General features: G+C 38.2%; 1 protein-coding gene and 1 non-coding gene across 4 annotated transcripts in view; one reads left to right on the top strand and one right to left on the bottom strand.

Moving 5' to 3' along the window:
* Window positions 1-22,768, top strand: part of LOC149961306 (uncharacterized) — a 156,343-nt gene that overhangs the window by 94,606 nt on the left and 38,969 nt on the right. For all 3 annotated transcript variants that reach the window (XM_090176713.1, XM_090176707.1, XM_090176704.1), the window contains 3 exons: window positions 1,519-1,865; window positions 8,159-8,477; window positions 8,897-9,306. In XM_090176713.1, the coding sequence (XP_090032839.1) occupies window positions 1,519-1,865; window positions 8,159-8,477; window positions 8,897-9,306 (1,076 nt within the window). The remainder of the gene's footprint in view (window positions 1-1,518; window positions 1,866-8,158; window positions 8,478-8,896; window positions 9,307-22,768) is intronic.
* On the bottom strand, window positions 6,067-6,138 carry TRNAE-UUC (transfer RNA glutamic acid (anticodon UUC)). Its single transcript has one exon. It is a non-coding gene; the product is annotated as a tRNA-Glu (tRNA).

The raw sequence follows: 22,768 nt of genomic DNA, 5'->3' as shown, positions 1-22,768 counted from the left end.
ATTCGGGCAATTCTTGGTGATTCGGGCAATTCTTGGTGATTCGGGAAATAATTGGTATTTCTGGAATTAATTGGTATTTCTGTAAATAATTGGTATATTTGGAAATTAGAAATTCAATAAAATATTGGTAAGTGGGGAAATTATTATTATGCAAATAAATATAAAGGTCTTATTTATTAGGTCTGATAATGTAAATCGGTTAATAATATAGGTTAATGTAGGTATGAATATATATCAGAGAAAATATGTTTAAGCAAAAATATAAGACTTTATAAGATGATGGGTTAAATTATAGGATAAAAGGGATTTTGCTGGTATTATAGGACCTCTGGGGGAGGGGCAGGTAAAGTAAGAAATTTAAATTAAACTGCAAATAACTATAAAGGGCTTATTTATTAGGTCTGATAATGTAACGTAGAAAGTTTAACGTCAATCTGTGAATAATATAGGTATTTATGACAGCTTAGGTTATAATTATATCCGCCATATTTCAAAATGGTGTCGGATTATTATGGAAAAGCTATAGAACTATTTATTTCGGGCAGATCATGAAACGTAAAAAATTTCAAATTAATAGACGAATAATTACGGAACTTATCGCACCATGTTTTCATATCCGCCATTTTGCAAAATGGCGAGGGATTCCTATTAAAATCTATACTACTAATTCACTCGTTCAGATAAGGCAACGTAGAAAATCTCAGATTAATCGGATACAAATTACCGAATACATCGCGCCACGATTTATATTTATATCCGCCATTTTGCAAAATGGCGACGGATTTCTATCAAAATATAAAAAGCTTGTTGATATGGCTCCGACATTGTTATGTATAATTTTTTAGATTTCTCGGCGAAAATATATGGAAGTTATTACAGCATACATTTTACCAATATTGTGTATTATTCTTAAAATTACGACGTATTAATTCAATTTAGCTCGAGCTCACCTAAAATAGTTTTTACCCCCCTTCATTAGTGCATAGTACTCCACAAACGTAAAATTAACAATTTTCTAATTTTTAAAAAAAATATATATTTAAATTTTTTTAAATTTTGCACAGAATTTGTCATTTTCCTATGTTATTTTCCATTGGATTTTTTTCCGTTTTAAGTTGTCAAAAACATTTTTGGTTGCCATGGCAAAACGGAAGCCCAGCGTAACTTTTCCCTGTAGCTGTCTTCATCTTACATATAGGTCTAACTATACCCCAAGTTTGAACAAAATCGGTGAGAACCACCTCGGGTCGTCTCCTCGTCAGTTATATGCTGATGTTGGATCGCCATTGCAAAGCGCGCGTTATAAAAGTTGGCAGTGCTATGACGAATTTCCGGGAACATTTTAACAAGTTATCTAAGACCAAAATAATTTAATGCTAATACCTATTCTGTATATCCCTATTTTGAAGGTCGTAATCGGCAATTTCAAGGTCGTGATCGCCATTGCGTACAGATCACCCATTTGCACACTCCCGCGTGATTATTCCGATTTGTAATCGTACCTTTACTCTCGGTTAGGTTTAGAAGACCAAGTGATGGTGCTATTGGAGCCATGCCTTATGGGGCTCTGTCCGCCGACCCGTACTTGAGCGGCAGCGGCAGCGGCGGCGGAAGGAGCAGTTCTTCGTCGTACCTGTCGCAGGCGGACCGCAGGAGACGAAAGGACAAGAAGATGCGGAAGCCGCGATCGTGGCACCCTTCCCCTTACGTGTCCGAGGACGAGGACGAACAGCTGAGCCGCGAAGAGAAGAAGGCCAAGATCAAGGCCGAGATCGCCCGCCGCCGCCAGCAGATCGAGGAGAACGCCCGCTTGCACGAGGAACTCATGAAGCTCGCCAGGCTCAGGGACGCCGGGGACATGCTAGGTTCGTACCCATACCCTGACCGCGAGTTTCTAATTCACCTCTTACGTGATGGGTATTCGGTGGTGAATGAATGAATGAATGACTTTAATACCGTCCATAAATTACAATGGTCCCTTTTTTAACAGGAAGGAGTCAATGACTCTACCGGTACAATATGGTAAAATACACTGAATAAAAATAAATAAAGAAAACAGTAAAATGTAAACAGAGATACGTTAGATGATGATATTATGAACTTATATACAATGGAAAAACTAGTGAATGAGCAGGGGCAACTCAAAAGAATCATAATAAGGCCACGAGAATTGTTCAGTTCAGTTCGAAGGTGTTTTTTGGATGCGGGCTTTATCCCACTCATATTGGGTTGGCAAAGAAAATTACTTCTACTAAAAATTTGGCTATTCTACCATGGACCAAGAATTTAAGGGGACTCACTAGATGAAAACTATTCGTGAGTTCTGAACCGTTCAACCAGTCCCCATGCGCACTATTCGGCAAAAAAAATTCTAGAACTACCCAAATGCAAACTATTCGCAGACAAGAACCTCTTGTTGAACCGTTCGGAACCGTTCTAAATGGTACCTGCTCAAGAGCAAGTACTGGTCGGAACTCAAGGTTGAAATCTCTAAAATTCGTCTGCACATCGGGCTGCGTACGTCAAATCGTACGAATCACAACTATCCGTCCAAAAGTTCTGAACTATCCAGAACTTTTGCGTGACGTTACAGCTCAGTCCTAGGCCGTTCTCTTAACGGTTCAGAACTCACGAATAGTTTTCAGCTAGTGTTACCGATATTTTGACACGGTAGGCGTAGCCTAAATCGAAAGGCTTACTGAGGTACACCAGCCGCTTTGAAGGGCTTCAAGAATTCTGTTCAACTATCACGGCGAGTTGGGGCTTAGGCGACAGGACGTGTGAGTTAGGTTAGGATTAGTTCATTAAATGTTTTAAGTTTAGTTATGAAATGGACTCCATTGAATTTGACAAAAAAACTTTATCTTTTAAAGGCCCAATTTCAAAAATAAAAGGTCAAAACTTTGCTAAGCCTAATCATTTAACCTTCAACAACGGACTGTAAATTTTAGAGGATGAGTAAAGCGTAGCCTTCCCCTGTAGAATTTTGGTTTCCCCGCGCATCAATTTACTTCGAAATAGAGAGAGAGAGAGAGTCCGTCAAGGTCATTTGTATGTACCACGCATAGAGATAGAAAAGAAATAGAGGGAAGATTACCGCGTTAAGGCACCCCTGTTTTTGACCGGGAAAATTTATCCCCCCCCCCCCCACGCATGTTATCTGGAAATCTGGTGACCGAAAGTCACGCGCCATTTTGTTTACTTTGGTTTTTTTTAATGACCTTGAGCGACTTCCGTCAGCCTGATCGGCGTAAAATACCTCGGGAATACCGGTCCTCTCCGTGATGAAACTATGCCGGAAATCGATTTCATCGACGCCAAGTTTGTTCACATTGAACTAAAATGAACCGTGATTTTCCTATTCCCAGTATTTAAGCGTGCTTTTTAAAGCCTGAACAGTGAGTCCCTTTAGATTCTTGGTCCATGGTTCTACAGGGTGTTTCAAAAGGTGATGCAAAAATTTTAAGGAGTTGTAGTGGGTGAGTTGAGAAGTCTGTTTTTCCCCATTTTCCTACGATGAGTGAAAAGAACGCCAGAGAGCTTCAAAGTGTGGCCTACTAGCCCCGGGAAGTAGGCTGTAACGAGGGCAAAACCAAGCAGCAGGGACTTTAAATACTGTTTGATGGCGTTTTTCTTTGGGTTGCTCAGAAACCGCTCTCAACTCCCTTTCGGATCAAAAAAATTGACGTGAGACGTCATCGATCCTTAAAAGAGCCGACGAGAGTACTTTTCCAATGATAAACGTTACTTTTTTCGGATCAGTATTTTTGGCGCGCTTTTCCCAATGAGAAACAATTGTTTCTCAACTTTCTTGTATAGAATTCAGACGCTGTAAAATTAGTCAAAAGGTGATTTTCGGCAGAAATAGCACTAAGGTCACCATGTCCTTTATTGTTTGGAAAGAACTCTGAAGCTTCAAATTCCACGACGAGGGAATAACACATTTCACGGGTTAATAGAAAATTCTCCCTAAACTAAATTTTTTCTTATTAGTCTACAGTCTACATTTACATTACAATATAGTAGAGGTAGTTCTTCATATGAAAATCTGTGCACTACTTTTTTAATAAATCCCTCAATTTTCGGATGTTCTGCTTTATCCTTAAAAATATGTTCCAAAAAATCTTCCTCCTCTGAACTTGATGATGAAGATTCTAATAATAACAAAATAATTCGTAAATCTCCTTCCCTGACCGCCGCCATTTTCAACAAAACTTGCTCCGAATCAATTGATCCGTCACTTATCTCGGATCAACAGAGAGCAAGAAATCAACCACTCTCTCGCGGAGCAACGTCCCAATGGGACACGCGAAACTCTGCGGGATCTGCTCTCGAAAGCCCAATGGGACACGCAAGGACTTTCGGAGCACTCCGGGAGCAGAGAGAGCAGCCCAAAGAAAAACGCCATAAGTTTACGTTTTACGCTGGTTACCTCGATTTGTTTACAAAGTCCTTTTTTACCCATCACAAGAACCCAAACCTTAATGTTCGCATTTCCCTGCTGCTTGGTTTTGCGCTTGTTGCAGCCTACTTAAAATAAAAGCTTATATGATATTTTTTTCCAGTGTACATGTATTTAGCAGACAACACAACATAGAAAACAGTAAAAAAGTTGTATATCAGGTTATAAGATGTATTTCTCCTAGTGCAGATGTTTTTAGCAAACACTTAGTTTAGTACTTTCGTTAAACCAATTCGCATATTACGTACATGGAAACAAACATTTAGAAACTTCCATGGAGTATAAAATTTTAATTTCGTATTTCTAGACTAGATGACGCCAGCGTGGATATTTTGGCGCAAAATTTGAAGAAAAAAAATTAAATTGTTATATTTATTATATAATTATAATAATTTAAGTGCTATTTCAAGCTGAAAGTGTATATAAAATATTTTAGAAAATATAGTTATACAAAATTTCAGCTTTTAAATAACCACATTTTAAATTAGACCTTCGCGGGTTTTATCATTTTTGATATTTCTGATTGTGAACAGTGGTTAAAACTGGTCTGGCTGGTTCTTGCCAACCCTGGGCTGCTAGTAGCCAGTGACGGATAACCAGTAGGCTGAGTAGGCTTAAGCATTGAGGCCAAGAGGTAGGGGTCTGAGAAGAGGCTACAGCAAGGTCGTTGGTCTCTAAAGTCTAGACACCCAGGTGTTAGTTAATCCGCCACTGCTCGTAGCGACACGTCGTAGGCTTACGTCGAAGTTAAGCCGCCAATAATTTTCATTACATCACAGAACACGAGGTATCATACCACACCATCCTGTTTGGAAAATAATCACGTGATCATCGTGAAGGTTTTATCAAGGACAGTAGATTCAGGGACGAGAAAGCAGGAAAAAAAATTCCGATTTTAAACGTCTTCATATTCACGGGGAGTTAGATGTAAACAAACCGCGGCCATTGTTAAGACGTGGTTCACCATGGACAGTATTATTGTAGTTAGTTTTTACCATTTTGATGTTAAATTAAAAATAAAACTACGAGCGTAAATAAAAAATGCCCATTTGTTTTGAACACTTAAGCCTCGTCACGAACCGTTAAAATTAGGTGACCGCCATTTTTTTTGTTTACAACTAACTCTCCTTGCGCTTAGGTCGTTTTAGGTGATATATTCCAACAGAGGCCGCCAATACACTTTCTCGTCCCTGTATCTACTGTCCTTGGTTTTATTGGCCGACATAAACTCGTTACTACGGCCATAGAAATAGACCACACCCACGAGCCACCTACTGCTAATGTTATTTGCTAGAAACTTGTCCCTTCATTTTTATAGCCTAGAGAACTATATTATATATGTATGCCATTACCACGTGCCTAAGAATATTTACCTCTGGTACCCCCATCGAATACTACTTAAATATAGGTGCGATTGTCTTGTAATAGTGTCACCAAAAATACAAAGTTTATCATTTTTGCAGTCCCATATTCTTAGCGATTTGTTGTCGTAGGTTGATACCACGTGCTCTTTTAAAAAAAAAATCTTAGTACCTATCCTTGATGACATTTAAATATCGACGTTTACGTTAGTCTGCGTAGCTATCAATTTACGAAAAATGTAGCTCCGATACCGGGAATCGAACCCGGGCCTTCTGGGTGAAAGCCAGATATCCTAGCCACTAGACCATATCGGATATGGCTTATCGTTTGTCAAGTTTTTATAGAATGAATGTTATATTATACATTTGCAAATTTTCTCACGCCATAAGCCGATCCCACCTTGTCAGGGTGATAAGCTCGTGAAAGACGCGAAGGTGGTGCCACCACTAGTTTCGTTGCCGAAGTATTAATTAAAAAGCCTTTGACACTATTTGGTAATACTTGTTTATCGAGGAATCTAGAGATGGTGGTAAAGCTAGGAGCAACATACACAAGGAGAATGTAGCTAGTCTTTAAACACGCTAACGCAGTGTTGTGTACAAATTTCATTGGACGAGCCTTTACGCGTTTTACGGAAAGGGGGAAGACAATTTCCGAATTTTACCCTTCCGACGGCAGCAGGCGATAATTTGTTTAACCAATGAAAAATGTGAACAAGAAAATACACGACATTTGACGGGTTGAGTTCTCCTTGTGTGGGGTGCTGTGGTTTTTTGCTTCTAGGTTGTAAAGTAATTACAAAATTTCGTCTGCTACTCCAGGAATTTACAGTACGTGGCATCTAGGACAACAAACACAGCACTCCACACAAGGAGAGCGTAACCCGTCAAAAGTCGTTGATTATTCTTGCGTACAATTTTCATTGGTTTGACGCTTTAGCGCCTGCTGCCGTTGGAAGGGGACAATTCGGAAATTGTCTTCTCCCCCCCCCCCTCCCGTAAACCGTTCAGCGTTAAGGCCCGTCCAATGAAATTTGTACACAACACTGCGTTAGCGTGTTTAAAGGCTAGCTGCGTTCTCCTTGTGTTTGTTGCTCCTAGGTGGTATCTATAGAATATTTTTAGCAACAAAGGCATTGGGATCGGCTAATTATGTACAAAATTTACAGGGAGTATAGAGTGTTGTCGTCTGATACGATTTTGAAAACTTGTAACGTCACAGCTGTAGTGTTAATAGTGGCCGCCATGACAGTTACCGATTTTTATCAATAGGCAAGTTACATTGGTGACGTCGCAGGGTTTCAGACGACAACACTCTACAACCGTAATTTCTCTGGCGTTTTAGACTGTCGCGCCACCAGTGAGTAAAGACGGAAGCTTGACCTTCCCTGGTACGATTATACTCCTTTGAAGAAAAAAAAATATTATGCTCCGATATCGGGAATCGAACCCGAGCCTTCTAGGTGAAAGCCATATCGGATCACTGACATATCCAAATTTTCTCATGCCATAAGCCGATACCACCTTGTCAGGGTGATTAGCTTACGAATTTACAGTATGTGGAATATGTACATGTAGTATGTTTTTAACAACCAAGGCAGTGGGATCCAGGGTTGGACATAAGGATATTTTAGTAGTCAGCCTGACTAGTGAGCCTCCTATCTTAATTTATTTTAGTAGACACTGACTAGTAGGGGTAAAAAGGGGGGGGGGTATGAAAACAAAGAGGACAGCCGACATTTTGCTTTACCCGTCAGAATTAAAATAGAAGTTTATTATCTCTTGAGTTAAATGTGATTTTTTAAATAAAATGGGATTGATGAATGATGAATTTATGATACGCCATATGAATATTAAGATATTTTTTCAGCAGACAAATTGACTAGTGAGCCCCCAGATTTCGATTAATTTTAGTAGTAAAATGCCGTGACTAGTACCTTGTGTCCAACCCTGGTGGGATCGGCTTATTATGTTCAAAATTTAAAGGGAGTATAACCGTAATTTCTCTTGGGCTCTACTGTCGCGCCACCAGTGAGTAAAGACGGAAGCTTGTAGAAAAATAAAAGTATGACACTCCGATACCGGGAATCGAACCCGAGCCTTCTGGGTGAAAGCCAGATATCCTAGCCACTAGACCATATCGGACTTCGCTCTCAACAACCTCCTTTTAAAATATATAATATAGGCTAACATTTTTCCCACCACTTTATCAGCAATTTAGCCGAAGTAGTTCAGATGGTGTGTGTTGTTTAGATAAGAAGATGTAATGGGAAAGAGATTACATCGTCAATTTGGATTGAACGTAGAAGACTATTTGATCCGATCCCTTTGACAGGTTACCGGCCCAACATCTCGATGGAGCACTTATTCCCGAGCGCCCATTCCGCGGACAGTTTGAGTTCCGGTTCCACTCGGAGCCAAGCGTCGGTGGTGGAGCGGGATCCTCGCGGAGGGACGTCCTCCAGCAGCGTCCTTCAAGCCATCGACGAGATCCTCGCCAAGGACGTCTACGGAAGTGGCTCCCGCTCTGGCTACGGCGGCGGCGGCGGTGGCCAGGGGTCCTCGGCCTCTCGCTACTACTCCAAACAGGGCGGCAGTGGCGGATCGCCGTACAAGACCTCGCAACAGGGATACGGCTCCATGTCGTCCTCCGGGTACGCCACTAACTACTACTCTACCAATTCCTCACAGTACCATAGCAGGCGACATAAGAGAGACAACTAAACGAAACTAACGCTAAAACTATCGCGGCATCGTCATTGCTAACAAACTAATACCGTCACGCGTCGATAGATGTCTATAATTTCCGTGTGGTTACGCGTTCGAGTCCCTCTAGCGGGATACGTCGAAAGCTTAGTAGTAGAGTTACGTCAATAATATATGCCTTAGGGTGGTGGGTTCCACACGCCCAACTGAGCCCTCCCTCGCCCTCGTGACCAGTACCGAGCGGCTCGACCAACTGGCGGATGACCTCGCGTGACCATAAGCACGAGACACTTAGCGTTATCCATCCCCCCTTTTAAGCGAAACCCGCCCGAAATCCTCCACAAAAGTCTTTTATTCTCTGTTTCAGTTACGATTACGCCCAAAATCTCTTGTCGAACATAAACTGGCTGGGTCGGGAGGAGGCCATCACTAACAATGGTCAGTTTCCCGACCCCATGAGCGAGGAGGACAAAAGCATAGCCCGTATCGCCTCCACTTTCCAGCCGGCCGAAATGGGAGCCATGTCCGCCAACGAGTACCATCGTCTGGAGACGGCCAGAAGGGCAGCCATGTACCACCATCTCCAGAATCACCCGCATATGCACCCGGGGATGGTGGACTTCTCGCCCATGACCACGGACACTGAGACGCCGACGGACTACGATCCGACTCCGGCTATGCCTTTGCTGCCGGACATGCCCACCAGGTCCCGGAAGTTGCTCGAGAATCTAGGATCGTCGCCCATTATAAGCCAGCCGGAACGAGGCACTGTCTCAGGTACCGTGAAGGGGATTGCTAGAAGGTTTTGGTGGAGGCCGATGCAGCGGGGTTTGCGGCTATTCCTTCGAGGCTGTGGGCCTGCTTTTTATTTTATCTTTCCCAGAAGCGGCTTGTCACGTACTCATTTGCGATTCGCGTCTCGTCCTTGCCCTCTATTGGTCCCTTATTTGATACGACACACAAACATACACTAAAACACACGATCACATTTTCCGTTAGGGGTTTTTGGTAGCCTAAAAACGGTGCTATACGGTTATGCTGGACGTTCTTGAATGCCCCCTTTCCCCTGGTTTACGTACCTCTTGAGTGATAACTGTTGTGATGGTCTTGTCGGTTACGGTTTGGTTGGTGTTTTATCGATTCATATTCGATAAGGTTGATTTATAAAAAAAACCCCGATTCTAACGATTATAGAGTTAGTCGATTGGTTTTTATCTATTCACTCTGAATTATCGATTATTTGGTCGGTATTTAATTATTCGATTATCGGATATCTATTATCCGGTTATTCGATTATGTGTACCGGTTATCGAATAACTGTTTACGGTTATTCAATTATTTTACTAGATATTCGATTATATTACCAGTTCTTCGTTTATTTTACCAGTTATTCGATTATCGAATATCTATTATCAGGTTATTCGTATATGTGTAACGATTATCGAATAACTGTTAACGGTTATTCAATTATTTTACTAGATATTCGATTATATTACCAGTTTCTTAGCTTACAATACTAGTTATTCGGTTACATAACCAGTTATTCGATTATTTTACCAGTTATTTGATTATATTACCATTTATTCGGTTACATAAACAGTTATTCGATTATATTACAATTTATTCGATTATACAGCCAGTTATTCGACTATGTGTACCGGTTATCGAATAACGGTAACCAGTTACTCGACAAATAGCATTTCTGTAGTGTTTACAGTTTATCGGTAAATCGGACTTCATCCTTCCGTACAGTAATGGTAGTGTTACAATAGCTGAAAACTATTCGTGAGTTCTGAACCGTTCAACCAGTCCCCATGCGCACTATTCGGCAAAAAAAAATTCTAGAACTACCCAAATGCAAACTATTCGCAGACAAGAACCTCTTGTTGAACCGTTCGGAACCGTTCTAAATGGTACCTGCTCAAGAGCAAGTACTGGCCGGAACTCAAGGTTGAAATCACTAAAATTCGTCTGCACATCGGGCTGCGTACGTCAATCGTACAAATCACAACTATTCGTCCAAAAGTTCTGAACTATCCAGAACTTTTGCGTGACGTCACAGCTTAGTCCTAAGCCGTTCTCTTAACGGTTCAGAACTCACGAATAGTTTTCAGCTAATCATTTTACCCATCACAGACCGCTTATTTAGCAAAAATATCCTTATCGAAAATTTTTCGGTAAACCACCGACAAACCATAGATCACTATTCGACAAATAATAATACCCCTTGTGCCGTTAAAAAATTTTGAGTGTCGCCAATGAAAAATATTCTTCCAAAATTTACCTCTATCTTTATTCTATCTCTGTCTCTCTCTATCTCTATCTATCTCTCTATCTCTATTGTGTCATGTGACCATGTCCCGTGTGTTCTCAAAACTGTGTGTTCTTCCTCTATGGTGTTTGACATAAAATACGGCTTAGTTCTTGTACAGTAAGCGGTGTTCAAAAGTTTAAAACCAAAAAAAAAATTATAATAATAATATTTCGATGATATTGTCTTCTCCAAAGCTCAATTGAACAATACCGGTATCTAGGAAAAAAATAATATAACAAAAATTTACCAAAAGTGTGATTATTATATAGAAAATATATAACGATATATTTAAATTTGATGATTTGAACTTTCGAAGAGAAAAATTATATATTTCTTGGTTACTATATTATATAATGTTTATGGTTTTTGCTGTTTTTTTTTTTAAATATTTTTTCCCTATTTTCTGAAATTAATTTCTTTTTTATGAATTGAAAACAAATAATTCTGCTCTGTACTAGAATAAGGTCGGAATAAACCTCTTTCAAAATGTTCCTTTATCATTTTTTTGGTAGATTAGACGATGCAATCGATTTGAAATATCGGTCGTGGGTATTCGATATTACTGATAATTACAGTTCATCCTCTGATGTCCGCGTGAAACGACCTATATTCCAAATCGTTCCTATCTATTGCACTTACCTTATGCACCGCACACTGTTTCTCACTATATGACGTCATCAGTTCACCATTTGCTTGCCTTCCTATGACGTCATCACTCTCTTGTGCTTGCGAGTTTATAACGCCTGTGACGTCACATACTCTAAAATTCATGTTGTTTCACTTTTCTCACTGCGATACTTTATCAGTCTGTGCATGCGAATAACGCACCGACCCTTTTCAAACATTTCCTATTGAGACAGGAATCCATACCTCTACTTGGAATGCTTATCCTGGCGTATCGCGTATGGTAAGAACACTCTGACGGCTTTGGCCCCGCCTACGAGATTAAAAATCCCCTATGCGCGCTTGTTGTTTGTTAAGTTAACATACTGACGTCAAAAAAACCGACGAAAACCTGCCGCGATAAGCATTCCTAGTAGATGTATGGATTCCTGTATTGTCATTTTAAAGCTCTAATTAATAACAAAACACTGGACACAATATCGGTCATTAGATAGTTTCTAAGCAGACTGCAAAGCTATTTGCGAGGCTTAACTACTGCCCATTGTAATAATATTTGAATAAATAACAAATATTATTACATGATTGGGGGGAAAAGGGGGATGACACTAGTCTACCCTCATTATGAATATGACGTCACGAGAATACTCGGATATCTCATGACAAAAAATAGTAAACGTTAATTTTGAAATAAATCGAGTTAGTAGTAAATTTAATTGTACTGTAACAATTCCACCAAAAATAGTAAACGTTAATTTCGAAAATATTCGAGTTAGTAGTAAACTTATAGCGTTTTCTATTTGACTGCTCTCAAGCGCTCTAGATCGCTCTGATCAATATTTTATGTTCCATTTGCGTGCTCGGATCTGCTCCGATCAAGTTTCACGCGTTTCATTTCCGGCTGCTCCGAGATCGCCCAAAACCGATCTGCCGATTTCGACAGATCAACGGATCGAGATCGAGATCGGAGCAAATTTTTGCGTGTTCCTTTTAGATTTTTTGGCAAAATGGCAGACCAAGACGCGAAAATTCAAATTACAAGCAGACGAAAAACAACAAAGCGCGGAGATATGCTAATGTGATGTTCCATTTGCAGTTTTACTCTAGTCGATTGGGGCGAGATCTATGACGTCAGAGACAGATTCGGAGTAAATCTCGAGCAATCTAATGGAAAACGCTATTAATTGTACTGTTAAAATTCCACCAAAAACTAGTAAACGTTAATTTGGAAAATATTCGAGTTAGTAGTAAATTTAATTGTACTGCAACAATTCCACCAAAAACGGGTAAACGTTAATTTTGAATTCCACCACGCAAAAAATTCGTTGATGATATATACCAGTAAGTCAGTAAGTACCACTTACCTTAAGAATTAATGTAAATTAAAATAGAAAACTTGATTATCTCGAATCTAAAAAGTGTCGGTTACTAGGTTTTGTCGAATTTCATTTCAAACTTGTCAATCCCGACCGAGGGGCAGGTCACTTCCTTGATTAACGACGCACCCCTCAAAAGATTAAGTCCGATTATTTTGATTAAATTCAATTTAATCACGATTAAGTTGATTAAATCACGTTTAATCATGATTAGAATGTTTAAATCTTATTTAATCATGTTTAAATGATTAAATATGATTAAAATGATTAAACCTGTTTAAAATGATTAAATCCTAATTAAAAAAATTATTTCGGGATTAGTATGATTAAATCGTACTTTAGTTTTGATTTTAATGATAAATTCTCGATTCGACCGATTATATTGATTAAATCGTGATTAAAATGATTAAACCTAATTAAAAAGATTAGATCATGATTAGAATGATTAAACCTAATTAAAAAGATTAGATCATGATTAGAATGATTAAATCTCGTTTAAATGATTAAATCCTGATTAAAAAGATTAGATCATGATTAGAATGATTAAACCTAATTAAAAAGATTAGATCATGATTAGAATGATTAAATCTCGTTTAAATGATTAAATCCTGATTAAAAAGATTAGATCATGATTAGAATGATTAAATCTCGTTTAAATGATTAAATCCTGATTAAAAAGATTAAATCGTGATTAGAATGATTAAATCTCGTTTAAATGATTAAATCCTGATTAAAAAGATTAAATCATGATTAGAATGATTAAATCTCGTTTAAATCGTGATTAGATTTTCTAATCTTGATTAGATTTTTTAATCTTGATTACCCTGATTTAATCACGATTACCCTGATTTAATCCCGATTACCCTGATATTATGTAATCATTTTACTATGATTAAGACGCACCCAAAATGGAAGTGACCTGCCCCTCGATCCCGACTCAATCGGAGGTACTGGGACAAATTTTGAACCGTTCTCGTTCCTCCTACTCATAGTGCTGCCATCGCGTGTACGAAAATCATAAATTCTTTAAAAAATTACGCGAATAGGCAAATTTGTTGCAACATTTTGTCACGCCATTGTATAACCCGTTTCAAGGCGAGAATGCAACGTAGTCGAGAGCATAAAAGCATTAGCAAAAACGCCGCTTTATCGTATCAACATAATGTGTTAAAAGTTGTCACTTTATAACTTTGCCAAAGAGCCTCTTCCCGATCTTTGGCGATGCTCCAATAAAAAACAACACGAGAATCCGGTCGATCGAAGTCAGTCCTACTTGACTATTCATTTCATAGGCTGGACGGGGTGGTAAAAGCTAAATAGCTAAACGTTAAAGTAAAGGCGTCATTCCCCCGCGAAACAAAAAATGGCTAAATTTGGGACATACTTCACACTAGTTGACCCAAGAAGGTTACATCCTAAATTTAGATACGCGGAATAACGTGGTTATCCGGTAGTCGTACGTTAAGGTCGATTATATTAACTCCTCCTTTGATAACGCAACCAGGTAACCTTTTCACTCGTACGTAGTCAAGTGCACGCTCAATTTGAAAAGTAACAATGGCCGTAAGATAAGCCTTGGCTTCATTTTCCAGCGAAGAGCGCTTAACTCTAGGCGTTATGGAAGAGCGTAGGGCGCCAAGCAGACGACGTATTGCCGCGAAGGCCATTTATATTGTCAACCAGTTTCGTGTTTTCAGTGCCATTGTTCTGGTTAGAACAAATGATGCTCCATTTTGGGGGTTTTATTTATCGTCCGCGATGGACGGTCCCTTTCTAGCAAAACAAACCTTTTCCGATTGCGTTCGGACATCGCTAGATATTTCTTATTTTATAAGTCTGCGTACGTCATTTGGCTTCGGTTACTATGGCAACCGCGATGGACATAAATAGTCAAAATGGAACTCGTTAAGAATGGACATTTTTCGTACAAACCCGGAAATATCAAGAAATACGCGGGTTTTTCGATAATTTCGCGGAGGTAACGCCATTAAAAGTCGATTTTGTTAAATACCCCAAGCTTAAACAGATGGCGTCAGCAATCTGAAACGTTAAAATTTTAAATTATACTGCTAAAAATATTAATTTTTCCTGAATTTAAATTTTGTTTATAGTGCTTACATAATGCGTCGCTTAAAGGGAGTAGAACCCTGTTTGGTAGGGTGCGCCATAGCTTCTCTCTTTTCTCGCTCATGGCGCTAGAACGATAGTAGAAACACCCAATTCTTCTATTAGAACAAGCGTGCTCTCCCTGAAGAGGTTTTCTCACTTCAAACCTTTATTGTTTCGTATATAGTGTTTATGTTTTAAATGCACCCTTAATTAACATATAGACAACAATACCCGAGTTATAAATTCATTATTTTCATTATAGTTTGGGTATTTATTCAAATATAATTTCTTAATAATGAGGTACGTGGTTTAGGATTCACGAAAGCCGTTCTAGTAGATATGAGAAATTAAAGCACTAACAAAGCGGGGATAATTTTAGTGGGATAATTCCTCAAAAACTACTGTATTTCATACTACGTATAACTAGTGGTTAGAAAAATGAGGGGAGGGAATTATGTATTGCCCCAAATAGAGTGAGATCCGCAAGTATTTATTCCATTCGTCCATAAAGTGTACACTGGCGCCATCTAGTACCAATCAAATCGAACTTCTTAGAGTTTCTATTAGACCGTTGACTAAATACTAAATGACACTTTCAATTGCTCACTTGTTAAATTTCAAGTTTTGCGCTTCGTTTATTGCTTTCAGTACAGTGTTGCCACAGTACCTGGAAATTTGGGAAAACATGGAAGAGTCAGGAGTTTAATTGGAGGTCTCAAAGTAAGGGAATGTTAAGAAGTAAAAAAGTCAGGGCGAAGTAAGCTAATTTTATGAAGAAGAAATAAAGTCAAGGAATTTTAAGAAGAAGAAAAAGTCAGGGAAAAGTAAGGGAAGTTTAAGAAGTAGAAATATCAGGAAAAAGTTAGGGAATTTTCAGAGATAAGAATGTCAGGGAATTTTCAGAGATAAGAATGTCAGGGCAAAGTCAGGGAATTTTAAGAAGTAGAAATGTCAGGGCAAAGTAACGGAATTTTTAAGAATAATTAAAAATGTCAGGGAAAAGTAAGGGAAGTTTAAGAAGTAAAAATGTCCGGGAAAAGTAAGTGAATTTTATGAAGTAAAATGTCCAGGAAAAGTAAGGGAATTTTACGAAGAAGAAAAAGTCAGGAAAAAGTCTGGGAATTTTAAGAAGTAAAAATGTCCGGAAATTTTGAGAAGAAATAATAAAGTCAGAGAAAAGCAAAGGAATTTAGTTTTCTGTCGATTTTCTATAGTACGCTGCTCTTAAATATTTTAATTATATTTTTTCGGTAAACTTGTAGACATGCAGAAAATATTTCTGTTGTAAATTGGTCAGGGAAATTAATGTTCGTCGGTCAGGAAAAGTCAAGGAATTTGAAAATTGAAAATCTGTGGAAACTTGCAATAATATGTTTTTAAAGAGTTATACTTCTGTAACGATTATACACTTACGCTAAAACTTGGGGAAATATCGGGACGGTACAAATATTTAGCATAAGTCAGGGAAATTTAATCTGGTTGAGAATGCTAATGAGCTAAATGATTATGGGTCGGATTTCTTGCCTCCAAACCTCAGTTGTTTGAACCTTGATAAATAATTGAAACGATTAGAAATTGATTGTAAAGTAATTAAGTTTAGGATTGCCCAGATCTAGGAAATTTGAAATTAAGCGTAAAAAGTCAGGTAAAGGTGAGTTAATTTAAAAAAGACCTAAAAGGCCAGGGAATTTTAAAATGGGTCTAAAAACAGGGAATTTGAAAATAGGTTTAAATAACAGGGAATTTGAAAATAGGTTTAAATAACAGGGAATTTGAAAATAGGTTTAAATAACAGGGAATTTGAAAATACGTCTCAAAATGGGGAATTTGAAAATAGGTCTCAAAAAGGGAAATTTGAAAATGGGTCTAAAAACAGGGAATTTGAAAATAGGTTTAAATAACAGGGAATTTGAAAATAGGTCTCAAAAAAGGGGAATTTGAAAATAGGTCTCAAAAAGGGAAATTTGAAAATGGGTCTAAAAACAGGGAATTTGAAAATAGGTTTAAATAACAGGGAATTTGAAAATAGGTCTCAAAAAAGGGGAATTTGAAAATAGGTCTCAAAAATGATAATTTGAAAATAGGTCTAAAAACAGGGAATTTGAAAATAGGTCTAAAAACAGGGAATTTGAAAATAGGTTTAAATAACAGGGAATTTGAAAATAGGTTTAAATAACAGGGAATTTGAAAATGGGTCTAAAAACAGGGAATTTGAAAATAGGCCTAAAAAACAGGTAATTTGAAAAAAGGTCTAAAAAACGGAATAATTAGGGAATTTTAAAATAGGCCTTAAAAGTCAGTTAAAGGTCAGGTTAAATATTTAAAAACTTCTTAAACGTCAGGGAATATAATTTTATCGTGATAATTTTATGAAGGTTATTTTACTATTGTTCTGTGATAAACTCTTTGATTATAATTTAATTTCTGAAAAGTTCTGGTCATTTTTTAAACGTGGCGATGAAAAGATATTGGTTAAACCGCTCAGGAATCCATACCTCTACTTGTAATGCTTATCGCGGCCGATTTTCGTCTCGATGTGGCTGACGGTTTTTTTGACGTCACTATGTTAACTCAACAAACAACAACGTGAGAGGGGAGCGCACGCAGAGGGGATTTTTTCTCTCGTAGGCGGGGCCAAAGCCGTCAGAGTGATCTTACCATACGCGATACGCCAGGATACGCATTCCAAGTAGAGGTATGGATTCCTGACCATAATAATATAAGTTGAAGTAAATTTAAAAACTTTAATAAGTAAAATATTAAATTAGAACATGTAAAATTTTGGCCACAAAAACGTCAGATGAAATATTTAAAAATAGTCAGAGTATTTGAATCTGAAGCTATTATGACAATCCAGTAGTTGATTCTTTTGAAAACTATCCAAAGATATCAAATATGTAGTTTGGTTTTCCAGGCGAGAGCAAACCATTGTTTACGCCGAAGTGGACCAAACAGTGGGCGCCCTCTCTAGTGTGACCAAAATACTTTCTTCCAAAAAGTGACTTTGTATCCCCGGGACAACGGGCTGTTGTTTACCTACTAACTAATTTATCATTTCAACTCGTTATCCGATTTCCTACTGCTTCTATTTTTTGTTTTATATCTCTTCCATCCGGGTTATGGTGAGCGGTTACTATATGAGCCTTAAACGCCGTTTGAAACTCCTTAACTTTAAGCATCGGTTTGGCTCCGATAAAAAATATCGTCTTTCCTCGTGAGTGCCAGAAGCTAAACACGTCCCTGGTGATATTTGGCTGACGTTAACCCCGGCATTTACTAGCGACGTTTCTCCCTTTGACGGCACTGCCTTCTAGCGCTGGAATTGTCTTCGAAAAAGAAGGGAACCCTAAAATGTTTCTGTGTGCGTTTTTCAATTAATTTGTGCACTCCAAGTTTTGCCGTATAGATTATATAATATCAGAAGTATATAACATCAGAAGTATATAATATTATAAGTATATAACATCAGAAGTATGTAACATCAGAAGTATGTAACATCAGAAGTATATAGCCTCAGAGGTATATAACATCAGAGGTGTATAATATCAGAAGTATATAACATCAGAAGTTTATAACAGCATAAGTATATAACATCATAAGTATATAACCTCAGAAGTTTATAACATCATAAGTTTATAACATCAGAAGTATATAACAACAGAAGTATATAATCTTAGAGGCATATAACCTCAGAAGTACATAACATCAGATGTATATAACATCAGAAGTATATAATATTAGAAGTATATAACATCAGAAGTATATAGCCTCAGAAGTATATAACATCAGAAGTATATAACATCAGAAGTATATAACATCAGAATTATATAATATTAGAAGTATATAACATCAGAAGTATGTAACCTCAGAAGTATATAACATCAGAAGTATATAACCTCAGAAGTATATAATATTAGAAGTATATAACATCAGAAGTATATAGCCTCAGAGGTATATAACATAAGAAATATATAACATAAGAAGTATATAACATCAAAAGTATATTACATCAGAGGTGTATAATATCAAAAGTATATAATATCAGAAGTTTATATTATCATAAGTATATAACCTCAGAAGTGTATAATATTAGAAGTATATAATATTTATATTTTTTTTAAATAGAGGTAATACCCAAGGCACCACCTTCGTCCACATAAGCAATGTTGCTTGTGCGTGATCAAGTAACAGGTGGCCGGGTTACAATGCGTAGGAGGGTGGTGGCAAGCCCTTCATGCCACGCGAGCCAACCGTCAGCTCCCTACACTGACTATTAGCGTTAACCTCGGCAAGTTTTTAAGGGAAGGGAAAACCGAAGATCTCGGGGGAAAACCCCTTTAACCAGAGAGAGTGGTTCCGGTTTTTTACCCAGTGCCACTAGCTGGGATCGAACCCGGCTTCTCTTGCTGCGAGGCGAAAGTGCTAACCACTCCGCCACCCCACCTTAGAAGTATGTAACATATGACGATCTTCCCAAACGTTTTTTTTTTTGTTTAAAGCGAATGAAATTAGCAAAATAGGTAGATGCATACTTCTCTCTTTAAATTTATATTATATACTTCCGATATTATATCTCTCTCTAGTACGAAATACATAATATAGTAACTTTCTAAAATTATTACAGATGAAAATGTTTTTATATAAGCTAATATACACTCTATTATATCCTTATTCGTGAGAGCTGCCATTTTATTACAGGTCTGATTTCAAATAGCGCATGCAAGGCCGCTTCACGCGGTCAAGTGCAAGCGACGTCTCGAGCTGATGAGCACGTGCAGGCGCCCTTGCCTGTACTATTTTAAATTAGGCCTGTAATGAAATGGCCGACTTCGTAAAAGAGTGTATATCTAAGCATTTTACATTTTAAGGCGGAGTAATACATATGGTAAAGTCCCGATTTGAAGGGAATTCCTCCACCATTGAAAAATGCCTTGGATACACGAGCGGCCCGACACTTGCAAATTTTGAAACTCAAAGTGATTTCCGCAATCAGAAAGGGATTTTGAGATTTCAGAGTATGATTTCCGTGTTGATATCTGGTTTTTTAGACTGATTTTGAGATTTTTGGAACTGATTTTCGCCCAGATTTTTCAAAATTTCTAAAATCATTTTTCTCTCAGAGTGTACCGATTTTTATGTATGTTGAACCCCACGTGGATACATATCCCGAAATAGATATTTTGCAGGGCTCCCAGAGTACCTAGAAATTCCTATATTTTCAAATTGTTCCTATTTTTTTCCGTTTTTTCAAAACCTTTACCTATAAATCCCTATAATTTTAAAAAGTGTCATTAGATAGCTGCTGAAACGCTTATGAGAAATGTACTAAACACCTTAACTTATAGGAAATCTTTCAATAAAAATAACTCTAAATTAATAATAATGATGTATATTACCTCTAGGACTGGGGGTAGCACTCATTTATCTGGCTGTTGTAAGTAGCGTTATGTCTTACATTCAGCGTTATGCCATTCCAAGAATGTATTTATTTATATTTAGGAAGAATGATTATGTTGCGACAATCGCCGGGCACGTTGAACGCCTTTCCCCCGTCTCGCGCGGGGGGGGGGGGGGGAGACAAAACGTCACCGGCGTTTGATTACCATCGCGTTAGGTGACGTAAATTTTAAGCAGCCAATGAAATACCGGGACTATTCGTTTTATTTTAAGCGGAGGAGCGTACTGGGGGGACCAACGGGTGGATTGAGAGAAAGGCTAAAAACCGTCTCGACATAGACATTCTCCCTAGGTATAAATAAATACATTCTTGGCCATTCTTATGGAATAATATTTAAAAAAAAAACACTAAAAATGTTTTCCTATTTTAATTTTGAAACACGTTTTAAGTAAATATTGAAGCAATATTAAATGTGAGAAACAAATTGAAGTATTTTATAAAGGTGATGGGGAAGATGTTCCTATATAATCCTATTTTTCAAGAGATATTTACCTATTTAAGTTTCCATAATTCCTATTATATAAAAAAGCGCTGGGAGCCCTACTTTTGAAATTAAAAAGAGCAGGCCTGACAAGAGAGGGGGGAAGCCAGTAAAAATTACCGGGGCCCGTTCCGCCTCGGGGGCCCGATTTGGAACAAACGAGGTATTCTTCTGCCATAAAATGTTTAGTAACTCCCATAGATACGGGTCTATTGCGGCCCGGAATTCATATTTTCCCGGGGCCCGGGCCCACTCTCGGTGGCCCTGACCAAGAGCTCATTTGGGTACCTATAAATGGATGGCGAAAGTTCGTCTGCTATTTAATCCCTTTCGATATAAGGGTCCAAGAATTCGCAGCGCGGCCATCTTCATTTGTGTCAAGAGTCTTTTAAGATAAGTAAAAAAAACGAGCTGGGGTTCCGCCAGTATTAGGTGGATCATTTAGGGTTCCATAGCAAAAAGAAATTGGGAGTCGCTGATATAAATAAATAATAATTATAATAATAATAAGCTAATACCCAAGGCACCACCTTAGGCCTAACTCACCTAGGGAATAATGTAAAGCCAATTACCAGTGGACGGGTTACAACGCGTAGGAGGGTGGTGGCAAGCTCTTCATGCCACGTGAGCCAACAAGTTTTGATGGAAAAGGGAAACTAGAGAACTCGGGGAAAACCGCGTTAACCAGCGTGGAAAGAACTTGCAAACTCAAGTTACTCAACGAGTAGCTCTTAAAATAAAAGTAGTTTCATATTCTTACAAGGAGACATCCCGAAGTGTAACCCACTGATTTTGTTCAAACTTGGGGGATTGGTAGACCTTCGTGTATCATGAAAAATCCTAAAGGGAATTTATTCAATGGGCAACCGTTTTGCCATGGCAACGAAAAATGTTTTTGACAACACGAAGTATTATATTTTCCCATTGAAAATAACATGGGATTTTGACCTCAAATTGATCAAAAGTTGATCAATTTTGATGTTTTTTTATTATTTTTTAAAATTTTTGGCATTTTCGAAATTTTTCACAGGGGGGGGGGGGGGTCCTAGGAATCGGTCAGAATCGCATGTTATTTTCAATGGTAAAATTTCCATTTGTTGTTGTCAAAAACATTTGTCGTTGCCATGGCCAAACGGTTGTCCATTGAATAAATTCCCTTTAGGATTTTTCAAGTTACACGAAGGTTTACCAATCCCCCGAGTTTGAACAAAATCAGTGGGTTACACTTCGGGATGTCTCCTTGTTAGTTTCATTAGTAAATTGAATCTTAGCTTCACTACTAACATTATATTATCTTTAATGACCTGGATGGATACTTATCTAGTCAGAAATATGTTATAAACTTCTGATTCTATTCAGTTCTATTTGTTTGATTGTACGATCGAAAAGTGGTTCTTTAGGTAATACATCAGAGAAGATAAAAAAAATACGTCAAAAAAACTAAAATACGGAAGCAAAAGAAAAGAATATGCTAAACACCCAATGACAGATACAATCGAACACCTAATGCGAAATCAATACAAGAACCCTACATAACTAGTCAGTGAGGCGTACGCTGGCATTCTCGGGTTGTCAATAACCAGCGCGTCACTGTCTGACGAAACAAAAACTAAAAAAAAATTGCCTCGATATCGCGATTACGTCATCCTAAACCTCCCCCCCCCCTCCCCACGCCCGTTCCTTGACCTCAATGACCCCTGACGTTAGAAAACACAGCCAAACTGACCACGACGAGACAAAACTGCGAGATAACTCGCGAGCTTATCTGAAAATAACACATTACTTAAGTAGGCGTAAACCGTACCCCATTTCCGTCTTGAATATCAGTAGCGGGTGGAACTAATTCTAGGCGCCTCATCAATTTCCTGACAAGGCCTATA

Source organism: Leiobunum rupestre, chromosome 1, assembly GCF_980474605.1.
Source record: "Leiobunum rupestre chromosome 1, qqLeiRupe1.1.hap1, whole genome shotgun sequence".
In the NCBI taxonomy this organism is placed as follows: domain Eukaryota; kingdom Metazoa; phylum Arthropoda; class Arachnida; order Opiliones; family Sclerosomatidae; genus Leiobunum; species Leiobunum rupestre.
The sequence above is the reverse complement of the archived record's forward strand: the minus strand, read 5'-3'. Positions and strand labels throughout refer to the sequence as shown.